Genomic DNA, 27,841 nt, shown 5'->3' on the forward strand with positions numbered 1-27,841 from the left:
CTCCCTACCCTTGGTTAGGGAAAAACAGTACTGCTATCCTCACTATTTGTTATTGCACGCTCTGTATTATAATCTCTCTCACTATTTGTTATTGCTAGTCCTGTATTTCTCTCTCTCTCTCTCTCTCTCTCTCTCTCTCTCTCTCTCTCTCTCTCCAAAATATAAACTGCTAAATGTTATTTGTATGTATGTATGTTTCCAAGGCCCTAGGCAAGCAATTGGTATTCTCTTCACTGGGGAAGGCCACCTCGCCTGCTTCTAGCTGTCTTCAGTCGCCTATAGTTCTTTGTCCGGTGTTGAGGACCTATGGATTTTCCTCCAGTCAGGTTGGCATGTCCACTGATGTCATCCTTGCTCAGCTCATGTTTGGGCAGACATGTCAGTGGGACTTTATGGGTGTGGCTTCCAATGTTACTAAGAAACACAATCTCAGAGTAAACTCCTGATCCCCTCTGGCTCATACATTCTTTCCACCACCTCTTCTGCAATATTCCCTGAGTCTCAGGTGAGGGAGTGTTTGTAGATGGAGCCATCAGGACCCGGCTCCACAACTCAGCATTTTGCTTAAACCTGTTTTTCTTTATGACCTTATTTATTTCCTCTCTGGCATTCGTTAGTGCACCAGGCACCCGACTATCACAGGCATCAACCAAGAGTCATGCCACATAGACATGTTCTCACAATTCAGATCTACATCCTGATGCTCTTCAAAGACACATCTCTCACTACCATGAACTTCAAAATGCTAACAAAGGGCCATCTTGATCTGCATCCTATAATTTTAATTAACCTATACAATTAAGATATAACCCCAAAATAAGTTTGACCTCTCCTTTCAAAGTCTCTTGCTGCACTCCAGCATTACATGTATGAAAATGCCAACTTAAAATTTCTACTTGAATACTATTTTCTGACAGCTAAATTAATTCACTCACTTTGCCCCAGGAAATTCTAATAGCGTGACAATAATGCTAAGTAGGTTTTTAACATTTCTTTTCTACTTATTTGTACAGACATGCAAGAGGAAGTACATATTTAAAGTCCTTTCATTCATCATTTACTTGCTTATGAATTTATCCAAGGATTGAATTTTGTTTTCGTAACAATGCTAAGTGAAAACTGGCATGCTAAACTCTGCCTCCCAAGTTTAATGTTCCTTTTTTTCTATGGGGAAATAAACTGGAAAGTTGCATAACAGAGTAAACAATGAAAAACTGCCAGATTAGTGAATTTTATAGAACCCGGAGACTTTGCTCTAAATTGTGAACACCATAAAAGACATTTAACGCTAAATCTGTATGTATTTAAGAAAACGACCCATTTCCGGGTGGGTAGCCATGGACCCATGGAGGATCTGAGTCCCAAAGTACAAACAAAAACAAAGCAAAAGACAAGGAAGCAAGAGGAGGAGCTCCTGGTAGGAGGGGACTGATGGAGGCGGGAAGAGGATAGGACAGAGCAAGGAGAGGAATAGTTACCAGAATGTATTATAGGCATGTATGAAACTGCCAAGTAATACTTACTAAAAAGAGAAAAGAAAATCTGATATTTACTAAGCTATAGAAAACACTATAGAAAGCTTAACCTTTAAACATCGTCATTAAAGAATTGCCAGTGCTGCTTTATATATTATTTTTCTAGTGTTGGTTATGAGCAAGCAATAAGATGTCAGATAGACCAACTTTTCTCCCACGTGTTTTCTCTCCAGGAGAATTGACTGTCTGAGGAGGAACACTCTTCCACTGTGCCCCAACATAAACTCTAGGGGTTAGGCAAGGTCTAACTTCTTAATTCTTGGTCATCTATTACTGATGTAGACAAATGGCAATTCTTCAGCTAATGGAAGAGTGTGTGTGTGTGTGTGTGTGTGTGTGTGTGTGTTATGAACTTTAGATGTCTTCCCCACCCCCACAAAAACAAAACAAATGAAAAGAGCAAGACATTTCCACTTTTCTCTATCTAGTGAAAACAAATACTGATTTACTAGATCAAGTTTACATTTTAAAATATCTGATTATAGAGGAGTCTAGGTCAAACAACCCATTAATTCATTTTAATCAATCTTTATGGCATTCTAAACTTGGGACTGCATATATACTCATTTTTTAATGCGACCACACAAAAAGCTTCCAAAGGCTAGCATTGAGCATGGCAGGGATGCTTCTGGGAGGTCTATAAGGACCACACCCCTTCTTTTCCCAGCTTCTTCCAATTGTCTCTATTCCCAGGATGGCATTCCACTTCCTCCATTTTCAAAGTTGCATCTGTATTTCCCTCTCTCAGCCTGGCTTCTCCTCAGCTGCTCCCTTCCTTTTAAAAGGCTCACATGATTTCACAGACTATCAGGATAATCTGCCTATGGTAACCTACAACCTGGAGACTGTTGCTAAATGTTATTATCGACACTGTTATGTGTAAGGAGAACTGGGTCAGGATTGGACTTCTTTAAGGGGAGGGTTTATTCTGTCTCAGATTTATAACTAAAGCCTTATTATTTCATTCAGGTCAATATTTATCCAAGCAGACTAAACCTCTTGAAAACCATTGCTATAGTTATATTTAATTGAAATAAAAACATAAAGCAGCTAAGAAATTTTAAAATTTTAATTAGATGGCCACAACTGCTTTCCATCAAGTCCAGTCTTGGACTCCTTTCCGTTCCTGTCTGTAGAAATGACACACTCATCAATTGCCTTGATGCCTCATTCTAGAATCCATCACATCTCAGTATACCAAATGCTGTCTATGAACAAAAGAGTTAAATTCTCACAAGACAATGTAACACACATTGCTTGTATTTTTATAGACAATGACAAGTTTGTTTTAAAAATGAGAATGGATTTCAGGATAGAAGGAAGGGCATATTAAAAGGTCCTATTCAACAAATATTGGCTTCACAAGTTTTTTTCCAAAGATCGGACAAGTCAATTAGTGTTGAAATAGGATTATCAGGAGATCACACTTTGATTTTCAAGAGACCACACTTAGTTTCAGACACGATACAAAGAAATCTTGGCACTGAGATTTTTTTATTCAACTCGCCGAAGGCCACACAGTTAATGTAAGCCACAGCTGTCTTTTGATACTCGGTGTGCACTCTCAGAATTACAACCCAGTTCTCCTAATACATAATAGGGTCGATGACAATGCGTAGTGCTGGATTGCATTGTAAATCAACTGCTTCACTAACCTCCACTTCCAGGGATAATAGAGGAGTGCTTCATCATTCTTTTCTGTGACAAAATATACAGTAAGTAAAGAACCAGCGTCCTAAGATGGTGTGTAAAGTAGGTAAGAGTCAGAAAATGTCATAGAAGAAGTAACAACAAACTAGGCTTAAAAAACCTTATGATGAGGAGAAAGAGGAGGATGAAGATGATGATAAAATAGCAACTCAGTGACCTTTCTCCAAGGCCAGAAAGACCTAATGAAGGACAACTCGCTGATTTTAAAACTAATTTCTTCCCATTATTAATCACGCACAGCTTCCTCTTGGTAACCGGATTGAATTCTGTTATTAAAAAAGTCCAGGGAGCTGGGTTTGGTGTTGCACATCTTTATTCCCAGCACTTGGAAGGCAAAGGCTGGGGGTGGGGGTGGAGGTGGGGGTGGGGGTGGGGATCTCCCTGAGTTCAAGGCCAACTTAGTTTCATAATAAGTTCCAGGCTAGCCAGGACTACATAGGGAGAACCTGTCTCAGAACAAACAAACAAACAAAAAGACCAACAACAAAACAAGTTATGTAGGGGAGTAGGCGTGCTCTTAAATTATTCGGTAAAATTTTATTTTTCTTGGTACATAAAAGAGAACTGAAGTGGACTTACTTGATGTAATAGGGCACTTTATTATGTGAAATGGATCTCTGCCACGGCAGCTGGACTGAAGCTGAGGAAACAAAAGGAAGTTATTGGAAGCAGCAAGCCTTACACCTTAATGTAAAACAAATGAACACATTTCAGAGCAAACCTTGAGGGACCCTTTCTGGCTCTGAGCTGGATTCCTGCAATTAAGAAAAGCACCAGGCCAAGCAGAACAGCTTTAAAGCTTCATGTGAAGTGAGGAAAAGAACCAAGATTCAACTTCCAGAGCCAATTCTGTTAGACCCTAGCGATGAAAACACTTTCACAAAATCAGGTTATTGTTCAGAAACATTACAACATGAACACAGTGCCACCTGCAAATGGTGCTCCCTATATGTTGTATATTCAGATTTAAAACGACAGTTTCCAAGATGGAATTTCTAGATCACTAATAGTATTCTTCACTTTGCACCATATTCATAGGCTCAGCTATTATGAACAGATGGCACTCAAGCAAATTTAATTATAAGAAGGTTTTAGAAAGAAAATTCAACATAAAAATAGGCAAGGGGTTTTAAGAGCCAAGCAGATCATCTAAGAAGAATATCAGATATTTATTTTCATTTGCATATTTAAAAAACAGTTTTCCATGTTTGTAGTATGTTTGAGATATTTGCCATGATTGAGATACGATGCCTTTTAATGGAAGTACTTTACGTTTTGAAATTCTGTTTACTGATTGCTTGTAAAGATACATTACATTGCTCTTTTAATAAATCAATTATTTAAAAATTTATTTAAGTAGAGAAGCCCACATGAATTTAGAACCAGAAGAATTTTGCTAAGCAAGGTACCAGGTAAATTAAAATGAAATTTTACATCTCTAGACCTTCACATAGACATGTCACTATTTTTTCATAATTTCTTGGCACACTGATATCCTGCAAATATGTAACATTCTAAACTTTGCCAAGCATCCCAAATCCAAACTGTATTTTGAAAATGCAGCAACACCCATACACCAATGTCCAGTTTAATAGAGAAGAAGCTAAATATGCAGAGTTAAAAGATATCTGCCCACGGGCTGGAGAGATGACTCAGTAGTTAAGAGTACTGCCTGCTCTTCCAGAGGTCCAGACTTCTCAGCAACCAGATGATGGCTCACAACCATCTGTAATGGGAATCAATGCCCTTACCTGGTGTGTCTGAAGAGAGTAACAGTGTATTCATATACATAAAATAAATAAATGAGAGAGAGAGAGAGAGAGAGAGAGAGAGAGAGAGAGAGAGAGAGAGAAAAGAGACCTGTGATATGAGCCCCCCCCCCAAAGAAGCAGCTGCCCCAAGTCCTTCCCAAAATGGTGTAATTCAGACACCACCACACCTTTCCAAATACTAGCTCAGCAAACAGCAAACTTCCTCCTTAACAACTGTTCTGGTCTTGATCAAAGGCAAGCACTCATCTTTATAACTGTGTCCGTAGATGTTCACCCACAGACATAGAAATGAAGACTCAGGTATGCTGAATGTCTCAGAAGAGCTAGTCTCACTTAATGTCGGCACCAGGCTAATAGGCCAGGTTTTATCACGTGTCCCATGGAACCTTCTTCTTTAATAAGCATGGATAAAGCCCAAGGAACACAATCAAGTCAAAGACCCTAAGCAGCAAGGACTAAGAATTATTAAATGTACTAGTTGCAAGTTTTCTCACACTCCTTCATTTATTTAATAGTTATTTTGATTTAAATAACCACGCTTCTTGGACTGACAGTTGAAGACCATGTGCTTGAACACCAGGTAATGTATTGCAATTCTGCAATGCTTTGTGACTGAAGAAACATGAACTAGATTTCCATGGGAGAGGTTGCCAGGTGAAAAGTTAGGGCTCCATCAATATTAGCTGATAAACTGATCATTTAAACTATAGAGTCTCAATTATTTACAAATGCTTCTTTAATTTGGTCTTAGTTATTCTATAGGGTTTAGAAATCTATAATACTTAGAATCTAATGAGTGTAATAAGAGGCTATTTATTTCAACAATAGTGCTATCCATATATTAAGAATTTTAAAAAGGTCCATCCTTACCCACCACAAACGGCTATACATCACTCAGAGACAAACACCCACAGGCTCGGCTTAGGAACTGAAGATGGGTAAGTAAGTCTTAGAGGTAGAGGACAGAAAATGACAAATTTGACTTCACAAGAATGTAAAAGTAAATAAAGCCTGACCCTTTCTCTGTGGTTTCAGAGAAAATAAAGAGTTTCCATAACTGAGAAGTATTCTTGGCCTTGAGCTTAAAATTTACTTAAATTTAATTAAATTACACAACTTGTTTTTTTTTTTCCATATACTTCCCATAGGAAATTAAAGGAAAGGCATTAATATGTGCTGAGAGCATCTTTGCCAGGGCGTAGCTTGCGTGCTTTGTCTAACAGGATGGACTACTGAGTTTAATTCTTGAGGCAATCTGAGGTATGCAGAGATCAAGAAATTAAGTTTTAAAGATTCTCAGGTGTAGTAAAAGACAGTGTTAGCATTTAAAATCAGTTGGGGAGTTTCAAAATTCAGCATCCTTAAATATCATCAGAAGTGAATGATAAATAAAACAGGGCTCAAAATTATTTACCCAAGACCTCATGAAGTGTACATAAAATTAAAAATTCCACTTGGAGGATGTTCCATTAAACCTACCTTTGTGCAACACTTAATGTATAACATTTGCCCATGAGATGAACACCTTGAACTTAGTAAACCAACATTTTCTCATTTAAGTATTTATATGGTGATTTAAAATACATGTGAAACTTTAAAAAAAAACTAAGTATACATATATATATATATATATAGAGAGAGAGAGAGAGAGAGAGAATTGAGATAAACTAATTAAAAAACCTTATAGCATAAATTTTTGGTATGAGACATGCATAACCTTTGCATGACAAATACCATATATATTATCATAACAAATGTTTAAATGAGAAAACATATCTAGAGACAAATTTACTTTTGTTTTCCTTTGAATATTTACCAATTTACATACTGTACTTATTACATAAGCAATAAGTAATATTTCACGAATATGTTCTCTTAACCTAAAGTCTAATTAGAGCAAAGTTATAGCTTCTTGGGCAGAAGTGAATGAATTTGCTAATTCATCCAAGTTAAGCAAGGACACTCAAACTTATTGATACTTACTGGACAGAAAGTGTTGAGAAGATGGCCCAAAATCTCTGTGGGCTTCCTGGAGCTGCTTAAGGCGATCGTCCACGGAAACCTGCACACAAGCACAAGCCAGATGGAACGACTGACTTCAAGACAATGGTTTTTATAACATCCTTGACTTAATTACTTTATCAAGTGATGCTGTCGCTCTATCAATTCATTACTGTTTGGGCAGAAAACTTCTCTTCTTATTAATGCAGTAGCATGAAAATCAACTTCTGACATTAAATAATGGTAAAGAAAGCCAGAGATTAGTCTAAACTATTATATGAACTTTCAATCCATGCAATAACCACATTAGCTTAATATTAATTGTGGTTATCATTTTAGAGATGAAGAAAGCAAGACACAAGGAAGAACCAGAGGGCACAACTAGTCAGAACAACATGAGTATTCATGCCTTGACCATCGGAGGCCATCTTTATGCCTTAAAACTGTTCTCCCCCACTTCTAAGGGTCATGGGAGGAGCCCTTATTCATGCCTCTTTTATAAAAAAGATGATAAAAGTACCACAGAGACTGTGTGGGAAATGGAGCTTAGAGAACTCAGATAAAGACAGAAACAGGCGGATAGATGGGGAGACAGACAGCTAGGCAGATGATTATAGATGGTTACACAGATTGATAAGTAGGTAGGAGGGTAGGCAGACTGACAGACAGACAGACAGACAGACAGTCAGACAGATGGGAAATAGATAAATGAATATATGAAATGACAGAAGAGAGAAAACGGGAAGCTGGGTGTGAAACATCTTCTGACTTCCCTACAAGTTTGCATCTGATGGTCTTTACCAAGGAAAGAGGAGCCTCTGAGCATCTCTGCTCGTGGCTGCAATGTGTGTATCCCAGCCGTGACTCCCTTCTATGGTTGCTAATGCGAATTCTATTGTTACTGTGCCACACGACAAAACCAGTTATGAAACCAAATGCAAATGAACAACAATTGCATACAGCCTTCTGACATTTCCATTTCCCCGGCCCTGTTATTTGTCTGTGCAGTGCGGGTGAGCTGTTCCATTTGGATGGACAATTTCATTTTCAGCACACTGTAAATAAAACTTGCATCTGCCTAGCTCATTGGGCATCTCAGCTTTCTCCTGGTCGGCGACATAAATTGCATCAGAGTCTACTTTATTCATTGTGAGAGATGCTCAAATGTCATATTTTATAAGTAAGCCGCTATTCCTGAAATTTAACAGCACTGTCGGCTAACGGTGATTTGTCTCTGCTTATCCAGGACTGATGTTTGAACTCTAGTAGCTACCAACATCAAAGATAAAGGTGGAAGAACGCATGCTCCCATCAAATCTAACAACGCGTCTGACATCTGTAGAGATGGGGATAACAGAGGCAAAGCAAAAGGAAATCAAGAGAGGCCAGAAAAGCAACCTTCAAATGAGTATAACGAATGATAATGATGCAGAGAAATGGGACAGAAACAAAAAGAATTATGTTCAGACATCTCTGTGAGCTCTTACAAATTTAATATGCTTAGCATGACTAATCCTGGATTATTGACATTCTTCACAAGGGTAGGAAAGACTGTCACATATGGAATATTCACATCTCACACTTTCAATTTCATTACGAAAACATGTAACATTAAATTTAAAAACAAACATCAACATTCATTTATTCTACGTGGAGAGGTGTGCGGGAGGTCAGGACACAGGTGTCACAGAGCATCTTTTAGAAGTTGGCCCTTTCCTTCTACCATGCGGGTTGCTGGGGACAAACTCTGGTGTTTGCAAATGCATTTACATAGCATTTTGATGTTGGGTGATACAAGAATATATTATAACCTAAAATGTACTTTTCAAATAAGATGACTGAGCTTGCACATTTGTATTATTACGTGTTATACTGTAGAGAAATTAGTCAGAATTATTTCCTGTTACTCTTCTAGTTACGGCCTCCCCCTGCGAATTTTCAGCAAAAAGGCGTAGTTGCTCTGACTCCTAGCAGGTGGAGACCAAATGTGTCAGAAATCCTTTGTACCATGAACTCCTGCCGGGCATGGACAGTAGTCTGCCAATGCTTCTACCTGGAACACTCATGAGTCCTGGCTCAGTTAATCTGGAGTCTACAAGTAGGGTCAGGAGCCACTGACACAATTGCCTTGGGAAGGTCAGTTCTAGAAGCTAAGTGCAGGTGTGCTTTCTGTCACCAGAAAGAAAGTGCCTGCGCAGTGAACAAGGTAAAGAGACAGAAGAAAAGCTCTGTAACTTTTCAAAAGAGAAAGAACACATAATGAAAGTAAGACAATGATTCCTTTGTAAGTCACAATAGAACAAAGGATCCTGTGGCTGACTAGAGGTTATCATTGTTTCAACTTACTGGATTTTGTGTAATTTTTTTACAAGTATTATATACAATGTAAACATAAATTATAACCAAATAATCCATACTCATAACTAAATGATGCTGTTGGTTTCAAGATACAGAAAGACAAGTACCTGCCTGCTAAATTCATTATCAAACTCCCTCAGTAAAGAGAGAGGCGAGCTAATATGTAGTTTAAAAGTGAGGTGAGTTTTAAAGACCATCCAAGTGTTTCTGTTTGTCCACATCTTAACATGTGTTTTTCAGGTTAAAAAAAAAAAAAAAAAACCCGCAAAGAATTGTTACACTAAGAAACTAAATACAAATCAACAATTGTACAGCCTGACATTTCTATTCCCAATCTGTATTCTTTATGCAGTGCTAGATAGCATTCTGAAGGGGCTAAGCTGATACCTGTAGAAGTTTCCATCGCATATTAAGGTCATCCAGCTGGCGAGACATCTTTAAAGATGGATGCAAGTCAAGTGGAGACAGCTGACTGGACAGGTCATTCATTGTTTTAACTTTTAAGTTGATTGGTGCAATTTCTTCTCTAAACGCCTGGTAGAAAACAGATCATTTTAGAATGTCACCAGAAGAGACTTTCTCAAAAGCCAGAGTTGCCATCTTCTTACTGAAGACCCTGGGAAGGCCATGGTGATGCCGTCAAGCAGAGGTGCTACTTGACAGCAGCTGACTGGATCAGGCCTGTAATAACCTATACAGCCAGAGACTCCCTGGGCCTTTAAGTGTGTGGGCACGAGAAAAATTCATTTAAGACACTAAACATTTCTGTCTAGTCTATAATATGCAAACCACAGGACTACAGTTGCACGGTCCATTTGCTTCTACTCTGCTTCCGTACTTTCTGTTTCTATTGTAGCATGTCTGCCTTACCTTTATTTCACCAGACATAACAAGTTGACTTGATCTCAGTCAGGCTTAGATTAGGGGGTCGAGCAAGTAGCTTTCCTCGCTACTAGGCTATAGTTATCATATAGTGGAGAAAAAAGCTTCGTGTCTCCCTCAACCCACTAGGATCGCAGTCTGTGCTTAGGGGATGGACAGGAAGCGCAGAGCGTCATGGAAGAGCTATAGATGAGACTCAGAACTGAATTGCTGCCTCTGGGTGCAGACCGGACAGGTAAAAAGCGTAGGTCCTGGGCGAGCATATGAAAAGGGAAACTAGACTTTAGAGCCAATGAGAACAAACAGCATAATGATACACTCATGGCCTCAGGTCCCCACTGAATTCCACCTGTCTTCTAAAGCACTGGTTCGCTTTCTCTGACAAGGCTTTGTCTAGATCCCCTGGACGCTGAAATGCCTCGGCGAAGAGATGTCCCTCTGCAACCTTGCCTGGAGGCCTTTCCCCAGCATTCCTGGAATTTCTGTCCAGTGTCACTAGCCCAGCTATGACTTTCAGCCAACATATCAAAACATGCAAACCACGTGTCACATGTCATGACATAGCTATTCCGACAGTTCAGAGCTATTCTGCCCTCACTGCTAGACATCTTAGATTTCAGTCCTTATCCCTTGGCATTCTCCTGTCCCATGGAAGAAGATGGTTGAGAAGAGACACTTCCCTACACTTAGAACCTGCACATATGTACACACACACACACACACACACACACACACACACACTAGTACTCATCTGCTGTTTTTCTGATGTCATAGTAAGGAACGGAATATACCTCCTTTGTTCTGTGGTCTTATGTTAGATTTTAGGACAGATAAACAGCTTTCCAAGATGGCAGGGATAAAATTTTGCCTCTCCTAAAACATCCTGAATTACAATGATTGCTAAAACCCAATATTCAGGAATCAAATATTTTCAGTGGTAAACAGGGAATATATTTTAGTGTTTTCAAATCCTTGACTATGCCTAAAGGCATGTGGTTAAGTCCCAAGGAGAGTTGCAGAACAAACCACATGAGAAGAGACTGAGCCAGAGCCAACATGTAAAACACAGGCATCAGAGACAACAGTGTATGAATGCCGTTTGAATCTGTAGACCTGGGAGACACCAGGTGTTTAATACGATCTATTTCCAACCTCAGTAGATACCAGTTTATCAAAAGAAGTCAGAAGAAAGGAAGCCCCAAAGGACACATGTCCTGCTACAACATGGAAAGAGAAAGAATTTTGATTTGCAGTCAGTTTTGTCTATCCCTGCCGATACAGGACATCTGAAGATGGTCCAATGTGCACATGCAGATTGTAATGCTATTGTGCAATGTGCACAATGTCTAAATCCGGTTATGGGGCATGCAGTGACATAGTAACAGGCATGACAGGTGCAAAGGATTAACAAATAATACAGGTGTGGGCGACAGAGGGAAGGTGGGATAGGGAAAGACACAGAGTTGATCAATGTGGACTCTGAAACAAGTCAAATTCTCCCAGACACAGTTGAACACACATGCTAGAACTCAAATGTTTCTAGAGCTTTTAACTGTGATTTTTTTTTTTTAGCTTGATATATTAACACTCTCTTTCACAGATAGATTCAAAGACCCTAAAACTGGATCCATATTTTAAAATCAATACCCTTTTAGTTTTAGGTATTAACATTTAAAGTTAACATGCTATTTGATAGGTTTCTAATTTTAAATAACAACCAGTTTTGTATAAAGAGATGATGGTTTAGAAATTTAGAAAGGTGTTTTAGAATTTGATCATAACTTCATGCATAATTTCAAGACAGGATTTTTTTTATTTTACGGAACAATAAAGAAGCTTATATATCTACTGTGTAAAAAAAATCCTATTTTTGTTTTGTTTTGTTTGGGTTCTGTTACAAGTCACAGGTGAAACATTAACAGAGCTTTGACAGCAAAGTCTTTTTGGCTCTGCTTGCACTTTTATGGCACGGTGTTTTTATGGCAATGAGGAAACTTTCTATCAAGGAAGTTTATCTTTTGCCTTTTAAGAGTTTCCAAATTAGGGGCTTGAAATAAATGGAGTTATAAATGGCTTTCAGAACTGCCATGTGTTCTTGTATAAAGAACTAATTTATCATGTTTTGACTGTACTTTCCTATAAGAGAATACAAGTCTACGTAGCCCTCACTGTTATAAAAACAGAAACATCTGCTACTATCAAAGGTGCTCATTAGACTATTGGCAGGTGTGTGTGTCTCAAACCAGTCTGGTACCATAAGGTGTATATGCAGAAAACAGAATTATTAAAGATAACTTTAGCAACTGAAATTATTTATTTATTCCTGAGGATTTTATTTCCAGCTTTGACATATTAACTAATATTTTGCAATTTCTAGTATTTAGGTCTTACCTCCCTATATACCTTCAGTAAGAGAGGGGACATACTTAGGGAACATGTGACCTATTACACACATTGAGTTTATTGGATTTGATTCGATTTAGTGAGACTTGAATTTTTAATTTTTACCTCTAAAGATATAAAAGTAATTTAATCTAATTTATTCTTTCCCATTAGACTATTTGCTTCTGTGTTTTTGCTTTTGTTTTTTAAGCGTTCCACTTAAGTAGATTCAAACAAAAGAATTTGGCTGGAGAGGCAAGTCATTCCTTTAATTAAGTAAGAGTGCCAATTCTCAGACTCTTTGGTCTTTTCTCCAGATACAAATTTTTATTTTTTTCAACACTAATTTTCCGCAATTATCATGTGATACTGTCAAATTCAAAGAGGTAAATTCCCACTCAAATCCAGAGGTATTAAGGTTGTTGGGTGGTTTTTTTTTTTTTTTTTTTTGATACTAATTATATTTTGTAAATCACTGAAAGACTTTTTAGGTTTTAAAATTAATTAAGCCAGATTTGATGTCAAAGGCCTGTAATACCAGCTACATGGGAGGGTGAGGCAGAAAGCCTGAAAGATTAAAGACTATTCGGGCTACGGAGTGAGTTCAAGACTAGCCCACACATCCTACCAAGAGCTTGTATTAAAATAAAAAGTAAAAAGAAGGCTTTGCACACAGCTGAGTGGTGCTGCATTCATCCAAACTACACAAGACCCCAAATCCAACCCACACCACCTAAGATAAACAAGTAGGAAAAATACACCGTGTCCAATATTTGAAAATGATGCACTAATGATATGCTTTTCTTAGACTATGTTAAATTCACATGTATCCAGAGAAATGTTTTTCGGAATATTATAAGTTCTCGAAGAGGTCTACTTAATTTATAAAGTAGGTAGATACACATCTATCATCAGAAATGGAGACCACTATATTCTTTGTTAACGTTTGTTTTAAATTTAGAAGTTTTAAGTTTAAAAGTGTTTGAATTTTAGAGGGTTTAAATTCAAAGGGTCGGTCAAGACCGTGTTTAAAATTAGATCTCTACAGTGAAAGAGAGGGACAATTTAAAAAATAAAAAAACAAAAAACAAAAAGTATCACCGAGACTCTAAACCTAACTAGCTGTGTGGGCTTGGCCAACTGCAGGTTTGCCTTCAGGAAGTAATCCTTACCTTGTTGACAGTGTGTGGACTAAAAGAGCTAACCATGTGAAATGACTAAGAACAGTTCTTGGCACAAAAGAAGAAGCCTTAAGAAATGCTAGCTGTTGCTACTCCTCTGTCTATACACACAGATGTTCACTCCTGTAACTGGCCTGACTATTAAGTTAATTTCCCAGAGCTTGCCTTTCCACTCAGCCATGCTCATATAAAGGAAGACTGTGACCCCGGTGTCTATGAACACAAGACGTGTGTATCTTTTGCAATAAAAACTCCATGCATGATGGATAATGTTGGACACATCCCTTCTAATTGTCTCAGTGCTCACCCTCTGGCGTGATTCATGTCTATACAAACATGAATTGCTTTCTCTAGAGTTGTAGTCTGTGTCTTCTGCTGCCTAAATTTTGTTACCCCCTCACCCACCACACACACACACACACACACACACACACATCCTGAAAATGCAGACTGAGTAAGCAAAGCCGCTTTACACCATATAACTAATATCCTTAACCCTGGGCAGCTCCTGATTACAAATGGAATTTATAACTAAATTTATTTTTCATTTACTTAGACAATAAGATAGAAATTATGGATGAGAATTCCCACTAAAGCAGTTTGATTTTTTATTAAACCTGTAAATCCAACCACCAATTTCGAGGAGACAGAACCTGTAGGCTTGTACCACATGGGTACGATTCTATTAAATCTAGGCTGCAGGAATCATTACAAAATAAACAATTTAAAAAAAAAAAACAAATGAATAGGAAACAAAAGAAAATGAAATGGAGGGCATAGCTGGAAACAAATTGAACTTAAAAAGTTTGCGGGAGGTTTTGTCTTGTTTTAAATGATTAAGCCTAATCTACACTATTTAGGGGTACTCGAATGGGATTTTAAAAAATGTTTAAACAAACTAAATTATCATAAAGCCACCTTGGTGGGTTTTTTTTTTTTTTTTTTTTTTTTGGAGGGGGTTACATATGCAAAATATCTGCCATAATTCCTGATTTAGGTGGGGAGCTGAAGTGGTGTTAGTTTATAAGAATCCCTTATATGTGGGTCTCCTTATTTGTGTTCTTTGCAAAAACAAGAACACATTCCTTAAATATTCTTTGTCAAAGGCAATGGTGCTGACCAGGGTCTTCTCGATGTGATCCTGCAGGGAGTCTATAAGCAGGTCTCCCACGGGCTTCCAGCCGTTCCGCACAGCCTCCACTTCCTTCATGTCTGCGTCCAGGTCATCCATAGCTCCCTGCAGGTCCCGGAGTTTCTCTAACGCCTTCCCTACTTGCTTTTGCCAGTTGCTAGTGACAGCATTTAGGTTTTCCCACTTCTCTCGGACTTCAGAGGACTGCTTGCGCATGGCTTTGGCGATCTTCTGAGCTCTCTCCTCAGGAGTCAACTCTGTTAATAAAAAAGAGAAGGTCTAACCTGGGTATCTACTCAGTTATACACATATTCTTTAAATCTAAGTATGAATCTCACTGTTAAAAGGGTTACAAAGGCTGAGTTACGATGGTCAGAGGAAAAAGTTTTCTCTATATGCGTTTACCAGTAAGACATACTTACATCTAAATGTATACTCAAAAGGAAAAGAAAACGGTTTCTTAGATTAGTAAATGGTTTAACGTTCATGGAAACTTCTGAATTTTAATACTTTAACACTTGTAAGGCTTGAAATGTAGCAAGATAGCTGAAGAAAGAAAGCATTTTTCTTTTACCATAAATTTACTTATGGAAAATCCAAAGACAGTTTTTTATTTCATTGTTCTCAAGTGAAATTAGAAGCATAATTAGCAAAGAATAGCTGTAAGTTATTTTTAAAAAGATTAATTTACCATGTTTCTTTAAAGAAAAAATTCAAGGCATATGACATCTTAGAGACTTCATCATCTGTAAATTTGCTTGCTTGTTCGTGTTTAACAAAGGACATTCTCTGAAGACTAGACATACGGAAACTGAATGTTTATCCACACTTCACCAGGAAGACTACAGGATTACAAGGACCATTCCTGACATGTAACAGAGCCTGGAGTCTGAGTTTAAGAAATAAACCAAGCCTTTCCAATGGAAAGGAAACACACAATGTAAGGCTAGTAAGAAAAGCGACAGCCCAGCAATGAAGGAAAGTTGCCCAGAGAAACCAAAGTCAGGTTGGTCCAAAGCCCAGGCACAGAAGCAGTGAATACAACAGAGCAAAGACAAAAGGATGCACAGAGAGTGACTCCCAAAGCAGGACAACCCGAGTATAGGAAAGTCTGAGGCTCTCATCCCCACACTTGAGGATTCCCCTCTTTATTCTAGCTTGTCTAAGTGTACCTTCTTGACTGTCCCCAGAAACAGAGAGGCAGATCAAAAACCACATAGATATGGCAAAAGGCAGGTTCATCTAAGGCAGACACGTATACAGATGTTCCAGGACTTAAGGTAGCGTTGTGGATAAGCCCACCCTAAGCTGAAGAGGAATCTCAGAAATCCAAAGCACATTTATTAGATCTGACCTACCAAACAGCACAGCTCAGCCTATACTGAATACAGATAGTCCCGATATAAGCCTGTGGTTAGACAAGCTCACTGAACACAAAGCTTCCTTCATAATAAAATACTAAAGGTCTCATAATGTGCAGACTACTATACCAAATGCGTGAAATGGAATGGCCACAGGGCTGTAGTCTCCCATGGTTGGAGTCCCCCAAATCTTTTAAGATGACTCATCCTAAGTCTTTATCTTGAATAATATAAGTATAAACGACATCATAAAATGAACCGAACGAAGCCAGCATTCTTAAACCTTAATATCCATCCTTATAAGAAGCCTGCCTCTCTGTCCTCATCTAAGTGAGATTCAAAAGACAGTCTAAAGAACACAGACTATGTATGTTTGTTTAATTTTCCAGAAAGTGTTAAACACTGCTACTCAGACTGTAACCAAATGGCCTACGAAGAAGCCAGTCTTAAGGGAATGTTGGGTAGGAGAATCAGGGTGGGAAGGGAAAGCACCAGAATGGTGGGGACTCTGAAGATAACAGACTGAACCTCACCAATGCACGCGCGCGCGCACACACACACCCACACACACACACACACACACATATCTCTAAAACCATACATGCACGCACCTACTCACACCACATGCACACGTACTCACACACGTGCGCGCGTGTACACACACACATACACACACATGCACACGTGCGCACACACACATGCACGCACATACACACACGCATGCACGCACATACACACACGCACACGCGCACATGCACACACACATGCACATACACACACACTAATAATAGGTGAAAGCCAGTTTAGGATCCTAAGCCAAGAAGTCTAGAGAGAAGGGCCAATAACTGTAACCAACATGTCGGGCAGCCAGACTCCAGTGAGGCAGAAAGAGTGTCATTAAAATGCAAGCTCCTCTAAATCCTTATGCCTTCGAGACATCTGTAAAACGCTAACTAGAACACCTATATTTTATATTTTACACAAATGTAAAATGGTATGTGTGAGATGAAAATTTCATTCCCAGCAGCCTCAGGAGAAGTGGAGTAGCTTTTATGGGGGCTACACCTGCGCTGGTTAATAAGTTACTGGGCTTTGTGAAGAATGTATTTTAAGCATTTGTGTTTCAATGTCTATGGGAGGGAGGGAAGGAGGGAGGGAGGAGAGGAGGAGGGAGGGAGGGAGGGAGAAAGAGAAGGAGGAAGAGAGAGACAGTGAGAGAGAGAGAAAAAGATAGACAGAGAGGGAGAGAGAAGGAGGGAGAGAGAGAGAGATCGACTCTGCCTGTTCATGTTCAAGGCAAGACAGCTTACTCACAGTGGTTTCCCTTGGATGCAATACAAACTGTTTCTGAATCAACCACTAAATAACCCAGCCCACAGAGGGGCACACAGAGCTTCCTCATCCTGGGATGCAACATCCCATATTGGCTGCCACATTTTTTTGCCCAGTGGAAGTTCTGTTTGTGTGGTCCTTTCGTTGGTTTATCATATAATCCCCTCTCGAGCAGCTCAGCAAACCTCAACCCTAAACCCCCCATCTGTTTACCACAGAGGACCTGAGCCCACAGAGCACTCTGGAGTCAGAGCACCAGTGTGTCCCACTGCAGCAAGCCATAGAAGCTGTTTAAAGCCAACGAGAGGATAACAAACAAAACAAACCCGAAGTTTTCCACATATGTGAGGCATGTAAAACAAAGCAATACTTAAAAGACCAAGTTAGGGCAATTTGAGGGGACAAAGCAGAAAAACAGAAGAAAGGAAAAAAAAAAAAAGGAAAGAAAGAAAACTCCGAAGAGGCAGAAGAGATTCACAGGGAAGAGAATAAAGTTCTTAAAGGACACATTCTTTAAAAACAAAACCTTCTCATTTGAAAACCAACGGATGAATGGAAAAGTTTCTGTGGTAAATTCTGAAGCCCTGGGTGGAGAAGCATCTTAGCCAGTCATTCTATAGCATGGTATTGTACCAGAAACCCTGTGGAGAGCTGATTCAAACTGATCCTCCTCTCTAGAAGCTACCATCAGAGACCCACACTAAAGCAGAATGACTTGGCCAGTCAAACTGGAGATCCCTGGAGAGACGCCCACACTGCCCCAGCGGTCCCAGCATCTGTCAGTAGAGCATGCCTAGCTTAATGGAACACAGTGATGCTCTGGTCCTGCAGCTGAAGACACATTTCCCTTCTACTGGGTTGATGTGTCAATCCCATGTAGAACACAGTCACTCAGTACAGGAGGCCTGGGAGCCCAGTGATAAGAGAGCGCTCTAATTTGCATTTGAAAACAGGAACAGGGGCTGAGAGGGGAAATAGGAAGACAAAGCCAAATCCATTCATCTGCACTACTGATGCCAGAAGAGCTCTTTCCATGCCATTGGCCTTCCCGCCCACTGTCTGAGTGCACCTGTGTGGATATTTTCATCCCAAACTCTCCATCCTTCCCTGTTCAGGCCTGGGGATCAAACTGCCCAGAGTTTGAAGGTAGAATTATATTTACATGTTTGGATTCATTTGATACTATATTCTACGTCCTACCATACTTTATGGCTATCTTGTCTGTTTTCTATTTTTGATCTGTTATTTTAAATAGTACAGTCTATAATTTAAGGTTAAGGTTAACCTCAAGGTTGGTAAGGACCATTTCCTAACCTTATCATATCTTTTTTCTTAATTTTGGAACTGGCCCAGCTTCTACTTCTCGTTACTTCTGATTCTAAATATTTGTGTCACGCACATTTATTTCCTTTCTATCTAGATTGAGAATCCCAACGGGTGACCGGTCTGTCACTGACTTGCAGTGAATACTTTAGCTTTACTTTTTAAAAGCAATACTAAACTTCATTTTTAAATGGCCGCTTCATTTTTTTCCCCCTCCTTGCCAAGCCCATGTAAAGCTATGTATTTAATCTATGGTCATTCCTAATATCTGACTTGTACTATGTGGGTTTTTTTTTGCATTTATTTGCAGTCTTTTATACTTTATCAATACATGAAAGGTTAATGTTAACAATGACAAAGAAAAAGATCGCAAGTAGGGTTTCACTGCTCTACAACTCTTCGTAAGAAAAGATTAGGAATTCTAAAAGGATATATTATCCTAGATACCACTCACTCTTATTTGTTGGAAGCCCAGTTTATAACTACAACACACACACACACACACACACACACACACACACACACACACACACACACCAAGTTGGTCCTCAATGAAGGTTCTAGTTCTAATCTAGAAGCTCTGGAATCCTCGAGTGATTTTAATCCTGGCTGATTAGACCAGTGGAGTTCAACAGAAAAAGAGAAAAATTTACTCACTCACTCTCTTTTGGTGTTTCTGAGTCACATGGGACAGGGGTTAGATCAAGGGGACATGGGACATAAAAGAAGATTCACTCTGGGATCTGATTGGCCTTTCCTGCTTGCATAGTTGAGACTCAAGGAATTTAAAAACTACAGAGATAATGTAGGCTCCACAAAAGATATCTCCAAGGAAGATGTTTAATAAGGATAAAAAAAAAAAAAAAACCAAATGAACTATGGTTATGCAGGGGGTGGGGGGCTGGGGTGTTTTTAATGTTCACTCTCATGCCCAAACCTATCAGTGTACATCCTAAAACCACTTTGCAATTTCCTTCACCAAAGGAAATCCTGTAAGGTAAGAGAAACAAATAAACTTACTTATTGTTACTTACTTCACTTTTAAGTTTGTTTTAAATCTTGTTATAAATTACATCCATTGAAAGATGTGCATGCATGCGTGCATGAGTGTGTGTGTGTGTGTGTGTGTGTGTGTGTGTCTTTTAAAGATAGTTCAATATGACTCCAGCACACACTCATGTCTTCCTAAATACTTCTGTTTTATCTGAGTAGAGTAAGCAAAAGGTCACATTCCTTGAGATTCTGGCAGAAGTGATGGGCTCTGTCTGCCTACTGATGCTCACACTTTCAATATCTTTATTTCTCTCTCTTTACAGTCCCTCCCCTCTCTTCATAATCATAATCTTCTGATTAAAATAATGGGGGGATATCTTATTTTCACTCCCAAGTATTCTGATTAAATAATTAAGATCAAATTAATCTCGTTAAAATGGTCTGTCAGTGGCTAAGGGGACCCTGTCCACTTCTAGTCTGGGAGGTGGCAGATGGTAACAGTTCATTATGGACAAGATCACAAGAATATCAAGTGCACTCAGCTGGTTAAGACTTCTAATTATGCTCATCTAGTAAATTATAAGGTTGACGAGTTATCCTCAGCTGATTACCCACAGACGAGAAAACTACATCTTTCAATGAGGATGGGCTAAGGGTAGCATAGTGTGTGTGTGTGTGTGTGTGTGTGTGAGAGAGAGAGAGAGAGAGAGAGAGAGAGAGAGAGAGAGAGAGAGAGAGCACAAGAACATGGGGGGAATAAGAGGAAAACATATACATATATACATATACATATAAGAAAAAAAAGTGACCAGGAAAAGAGAGGTAGGAAACATCTTCCAAAATTACAAAAGGCAACTTCCTGTGGAGCATGAGGTGGTGAAGGAGGAGTAGGGAGACAGGAGGACCACCCTGAGGACTGGGGTATCTCAGCGAGGGCAATTCTGATTAGAAAATCACTGTTTTGGTTGGGGAGGGGGGATAGGGGAAGCACTGTAGGAGATGGAATAACCAGGAGAAGGCAGTGAACAGGATGTAAAGTGAATAAGTAAAAAAAAAAAAAAATTAAATAAAGTAAATAAAAGAAAGAAAGAAAATCACTGGTGGTCACTGAGATTTTATCTGCCTGCAAAACAGACAAGGAATTCCACCATGCTCTCAGATGCAAGCAGAGCCAGTGTGCTGAGTTAAGGGAGAAACTCCTAATGATAGCCACACACAAGGCACCAGCAGGCGGGGCAGGGAGAAGCTGAACTTAGCAGGGCAGCTTTTGTGGCACCCAGAGAGCCAACTCCTGACCCTCCGGACTGACAGCCACACATAGGGCAGGGAGAAGCCGAACACAGCAGGGCGACTTGTGTGGTACCCAGAGAGCCAACTCCTAACCCTCTGGACTGACTATCCACAGCAGTGACTCCCTGAATGTCCTTTGGCTGACAGCATTGTCACACTGGACAGCAACAAGCAGGACACTGGGGACAGGAAGACAATACTGAATGGGGTAAAAACACTGAGAACATTCGATGTCAGCAGGACAAGGGATTTACAATGCTCTCACATGTATTCCCAGTGCCACTAATACCCCCTGGGTTCTATAAGAAAGCAGGCTGAGCAAGCCAGGGGAAACAAGCCAGTAAGCAGCATCCCTCCATGGCCTCTGCATCAGCTCCTGCCTCCAGGTTCCTACTCTGAGTTCCTGTCCTGACTTCCTTTGGTGATGAACAGCAATGTGGAAGTGTAAGCTGAATAAACCCTTTCCTCCCCAACTTGCTTCTGGTCATGATGTTTTGTGCAGGAATAGAAACCCTGGCTAAGACTCACAACCGTCTCCCCCCCCCCCCACACACACACACCAAAGAATCAGAGGACAGGAGCCATAGATTTAAAAATCTCTTTCTTGACACATTAGCATCCATTTCTCCCCACACCTTGGGCTGTTTCCCTGCAACACACAGGAGCTAGTGATCTTTAAGTCAGAAATTTCGGAAGCTTCCTACCTGAGCTCAGCCATTCTTATTTAAGAAGTACATTTCATGTTTATGTTCTGTGACAACAATCTATGAGTTTAGCTGAAGAGAGGGACATATATGCCTTTGCTGGCCTTCCGTCTTCAAAACCATGGTGACACCTCAGAAGTTTCTAGCTCCCAACCGAGAAACAACAATCACAAAAAACACCACACTCTGCTCAAGGGCTGTGGTAGCTTCCTGTCCTTTATGCTAAAATCAGAAAGTGACATCCCAGATGCAGATCCCCATAAACTATATCTCTGTAAAGTGTCCCTTTATCTTCTTATGAAGCAAATGTGTTTTATTTATGGATGGTCACAACACTGGCTGGGGAAAGTAGCAGCTGGCAAGCAATTTATTAAAACCATGTATGTCCATAACACTAACTTCTGTTCTCAATAAAGAGAGTGCCGACTTACTTACACAGAACTTTCTTGCAGAGATATTCATAACCACTAAAAGAAGTTTTGCTTTTTTTTTAAAAAAAAAAAAATGTCTGCCCAATCCATGGGCTTCTTCAGTTCAAGGTTGGATCACGCTATCTATCTGTAGTTAAGAACACTGAAACAGAAAGTAACCTATTTTTCTATGCCCTTTCATGTGTTACAACTTTACCCATCTAATTAATTAAATTATTGCTGTGCTCACAGGCCTGAAAGCAATTACTTATACTTCAACTTTTTATGTGAAAATTAAAAAGACAAATTCTAATGTTGTTTAAATACCGTCTCCTTTGGTGATGGAATCAGTGAACTGGTGTGTGACTCTATTAAGCAGTGTGGGATTTTAGGATGGGAAGTGTAACTGAGGGTACAAAGAAGGTATATGCATTTAATTATGCTGGTACGTTTCCTAAAGGAAAAAGCAATCTCATTTCTACTCGATATACAGAAATACCAATGAGGATAGAAGTAGATTTAAAAAACTCTAGAGGTTACAAGCACCAAGTTTAATGACACAAATCTTGGCTCCTAACTTGCACAGACTTACGAACTGAGCATTCTAAATTTCCCTATCTGTACAATGGGTGGTAGAAAGCACTCTTAATGCAGAGTGCTTTCATGGACTTAAAAGCCTGGGGGCTTCTTAGGATAGATCCTGGCCCGGTACTGGCATCTAATAAGTCCTGGCCAGCTATGAGGATCTATGTAATGCCTCTAATTAATTACATGCCTGTCCTCTATGGGTGGTATGCTTATAATAGGAACCTACCAATCCTAGAAAGCCTCATTCCTCATTACTCAAACGAGGGGAAAGCTTTCCTCAAGAGACTCCAGTTGACAAGAGAGGCAGTCTACTCCTGTCCCTTGTGAAAACGAAGCTAAGGAAAAGAAAACCAGCAGAGAGGAAGCCAAGAAGGCCAGGTTTCTGGGTGGCATTTCAGCTGCTGTTGCCAACTGCATCCCTGCTCCGCCTGTGGCTGGCTTATGGGGCCCATAGGGCCTAGGAGTGGGGAAGCAGGGAAGCAAGGAAGCCAGTAGGGGCAAGAGGGTCCACCATTTACAATGAAGGGAGTTGAATGATAAACCTGTTACTTGCAAAATAAACGAACGAAAAGTCTCCAGGGGGAAAACCACCTGCCAGTTTAATAGCTTAATTATTTCTGTTAGGTAAGATGTAACTTGGCCCCATTTTATTGGCTACAAGGAAACAATGGAACCCTAAGTTACTTGGAGAAGCCATACAAAAAGAACCTTCTATTAAACTATATGACAATTCCCTGTGTCACTCATTCAATGATCATAAAAAAATTTTTTTTTATCTGCACAAGTCTGTCATTGCTGCTATAAAACGAGCTGACATGGAACTGCAATGTGATTTAGATTCTGAAATATGTCTGTAGTTCCCCCAAACGATAAGCACCCTTCAGCCTGTCACACCAAGCCCAGTTGTGCCCTTCCGTCAGATAAGTTTGTCTTAGGGGTTCTAGTCCCCTGAGAAAACACCATGCACATAAACAACTTGGGCGGAAGGATTTATTTCAGCGCGTACAATTCTAAAGTCACACTTCATCGTTGAAGGAAGTCAGGTCAGGAACCCATTCAGGGCAGGAACCTGAAGGTAAGGGTGATGGAGAGGCCACGACGGAGTGCTGTTTACTAGCTGGGACCTCATGGTTTGTTCTACCCACTATCGAGTAGCTCCCAGGTCCACCAGCCCAGGGGTGGAACCACCCGCAGGGAGCTGGGCCTTGCCCTGTTAATTATCAGTGAGCATCAATATCCTACCATATAGGAGCCCCATAAGAGAGAAACACTGCCGGGATTTGGCCTTCTGAAACATTATATTGTTGTGTTTGGTATTTCAAAGAATACAACATACACTGAAATAGAACAAATGCTGTTAATATACAAAGCTAAGCCATCAGAGACCCAAGGGGGAAACACTGATCTGAAAAAGTGATTATTACCCATTAACCCCAGGTCTAGTCACATTGAACTAATTATGTGCATAGCACTAACATACACCGGACATATAACTAACTATACACAGATAAACACATTACACGAAGAACTATATTTTTCTACGACTATTTGTGAATGTCATTTAAATGAAGCAAAGATGGCCAGCCTAGGATAAAGCAAGCCATTCTCAGAAGAGAAGGATACAGTAGTCACGGTAACAGGAAGGCTTTAGATGGAATTATTTTTAAAGCTTATTTGTGGGAAAATTAATGAACAAAATATCATACTGTTTTATAATGCATAATTGCTATGGATGGTGATGGGCAGTTGGAAAAATGCCATATTCTACCCCCCCACACACCACTAACTCTAGAGAATGAAGGGTGGGGAGGCCCCTGGCTGTGAATCCCACAGTGAGCAGATCCTTGAGCCAGCAAAGCAATTCAGACGCAGCTCTGAGAACAGCAAGGGAAGTTGGCAGCACAAAGAAGAGCCAAGAAATATGTGTGCAAGGCTAAGAGGTTCTTGACACAGGAGTCAAGAAGGAACTAGGAGGTCAGCAGCCAGAGGGTTCCCCATGAGCAGAGATGGAGAGGGTGAAATTACAGGGATGAGCCAAAAGCCAGCGAAAGCCCAGGGGTGAGGGAAGGTGAATAAGTGGTAGCTTAGTGCTGGTTCTGCATCTTCGCCTTGATGATCTCAATGACCTTGCTCGGCCAAGCAAGATGCTCTTGGCCTTAGTATTTGGGTTTTTTTGTTGTTGTTGTTTTGTTTTTTTTTTAATGATAAATGGTACCTTTATAATCTGTTTAGCACAATCATCTGGTTCAAAGAATGAACACAAATGCAGTTTTAAAAGTAGGGAAAAAAACAACACAAATGATAAGAAATGCATATCCCATTATACACTGGATGATAATGATCAACTAAAAGCAATTTGCATTAAAAGGAAAAATGCGTCGATATGATAGATTAAATGACATTACTTCGATGCCATTCAGACAAGAACACTGAACACAAAGCTCTTTAAATCTCCTACTTTAGCTGCACTAAAAAGAATCGTATTTACTTGAATCATTTCTAAACAGTGCAGGTTGTTCTGGTAGTTGAGTTTTCCACATAATTACATGATACCCATTTAACTCAATTTCTTTATGGTTTTCACTTTGGAAAGGAAATTTATTAAAATACCGTAAGACGTCTTATGCCTTCTGCCTTTAGAAATAAACTGCAACTCATAGCTTCAGATTTTACAGGTCTTATCTAGTATCTGTATTTTTTAATTTCCCCTGGTTTGTGTCATCTGGCTGTGGTCGCTCCTGTCAACCTTGTCCCTGCCTTGTCACTTCTACCTAGTTACTTGTTCGCAATTTACAGGACATAGAGTTCAAGTACTTACAACCTGTCTTAAGTATCAGTCTGCGTCTCTGAGAAAGCACCTGTAGGCTTTACCTGCTCTCAGAGCGGGGTCTATATGTCCCGCGTATTGTATCTACTGCTCATGTTCAAATCACTTCTTCAGATTCTTGATAAACAGGAAGTCAGTGGGGCCCCAGGGAGGGCTAAGTGCCCGAGTCAGCCTTTCGTGGCTTGGTTTCACCGAAGACAAGGGGCTAGGGAATCAGGCAAGAAATCTGTCAGCAAAGTACTTAAGAAGTCACTGAGATGGGGGCTGAGCTTGGGAGCGGCTTTGGTGGAGCAAGTAGGTGCTGTGCCAGTATATGAGGAAAGAGCTGGAAAACAGTAGAGGGATCATGAGTGGAAAAGGGGAACAGTAAGACGAGGCAGTCCATGGCGGCAGAAAGCTTAAGTCTGGTGTCCAGTGGACATGGAGCATGGGACACAGAGTGAATGGCATGAGACTGGGTCAGATGACGTCAGGTGTCTGCTCAAACTTCTACACCAGGAGAAACCCAGATCCCATTCTAAAGGAATGACAGTGCTGGTCTTTAGACAGATCATTTGGGTCACGGGCTGATGGTTCAGTAAGTAACATATGTACCGTGCCAGTAGGATGACCTGAATCCAATGCCCAGAACTCCCATGTAAAAAGCCAGCTATGGTGTCACATGCCTGTAATCCTACTCACAGGGACGCAGAGACAACATGGAGACCTGGGGCTCGATGGCCAGACAGCACAGCTGGATGGAGAGCTATAGGTAAAAAACGAGAGACCCTGTCTCAAAAGGAGGTGAAGCGAAGCTAAAAAAAAAAAAAAAAGGTAACAGAGGTTAACCTCTGGCCTCTGCACACACTCACATGCATGTGCACCCACACACACATGCTAGGTGGTACTGCTTTCCAAACATTCGAAAATACATGCAACACCAATTATTAATAAAGTTGATAACAGAAGAACAAAATGAGGGGAATGGGGCTCGCAAGGGAAAAAAGACGTTTGAGAGAAAAATAATGGAGAAACGTATTTTCTGGAACTAAAAGGAGATGGATCTATCTTTGTACCCTAGGGCATAATGCACAGAGCGTATTCAAAAACTGCTTATTAAGTAGAACTAAAAGCCACAGACGGACGGCTTGGGCCAGCACTAATGCCTCCAACGCAGAGCACTTCACTATTACTCGGGATGACGAATGCTCCAACAGTCTCTGTTTCTGATCGCAGTTGTGCCTAAGTCACAGTAAACAAAAAAAGGATAGAAGCTATTATGGATAATTTCCCTCCATTTACTTTTAACAGCAGGTAAAATGGGCTACCATTACAGAAAATAATATCAAGGAAGGAGAGGGTTGGAAAATGGTTCCTCCCAAAACCAAACCAAACCAAAAGGACAAACCTCGTAAAGTTACGTGGATGTAACATTTTTCTTCTGCCAGTCCCCCCACCCCCCACCCCCCCACCCCCGCCATGTGGTGGTTGGAAATGGGAACTGAGCAAAATCCCAAGTCTTAGAACAAAGGAGAAAAGCTACAAAGGTGTCCTTTAAAGTCAAATGGCAGGCCTCTCACTTAATCACCTCCTCTCCCCTATTAAGGGTGTGCGTGGGGACAGCAGGCTCCACTCTGATCCTCAGAGCCCCTGTCCTTTGTGGTGTACACCCAAACCCCTGGGCAAATACAGGGTATCGCGGGTAGTGGCAATTGCTTTCTTTCTCACCTTTTTGTGCTAGGCTTCATCTGCAACTAACCTAAATCCTTTTTATGAAATGTGTCCTAGGGGGTCTTACCTATCCCCAGCCGTACTCTGTTGAGACATTCATCCATTTAGTCACTATGTGAGAGGCAGGGATCGCATGCCAGATACTACAAAAATGCATCCATGAAGGAGATGGATAGTGGGAAGAGTGCGTGATACAGAAACAGGAGGGCCTGAGTTCAGATCCCAGCACTGCGTTAAGAAGCTGGGCAAGTAAGATTAAAGATTCAGGTGACAGCAGATGCTGGCGAGGTTGTGGAGAATTAGGAACACTCCTCCATTGCTGGTGGGATTGCAAGCTTGTTCAACCACTC

The 27,841-nt window shown here is 40.3% G+C and overlaps 1 protein-coding gene across 8 annotated transcripts in view; it reads right to left on the minus strand.

The window, feature by feature from the left end:
• The window catches only part of Utrn (utrophin), a 494,125-nt gene that overhangs the window by 81,564 nt on the left and 384,720 nt on the right, over positions 1–27,841 (minus strand). For all 8 annotated transcript variants that reach the window (XM_021221246.2, XM_029532896.1, XM_029532895.1 and 5 more), the window contains 4 exons: positions 14,942–15,210; positions 9,764–9,910; positions 7,001–7,079; positions 3,825–3,885 (listed from right to left, as the gene is read on the minus strand). In XM_021221246.2, the coding sequence (XP_021076905.1) occupies positions 3,825–3,885; positions 7,001–7,079; positions 9,764–9,910; positions 14,942–15,210 (556 nt within the window). The remainder of the gene's footprint in view (positions 1–3,824; positions 3,886–7,000; positions 7,080–9,763; positions 9,911–14,941; positions 15,211–27,841) is intronic.

The sequence above is a fragment of the Mus pahari genome, chromosome 21 (assembly GCF_900095145.1).
Source record: "Mus pahari chromosome 21, PAHARI_EIJ_v1.1, whole genome shotgun sequence".
Classification (NCBI taxonomy): domain Eukaryota; kingdom Metazoa; phylum Chordata; class Mammalia; order Rodentia; family Muridae; genus Mus; species Mus pahari.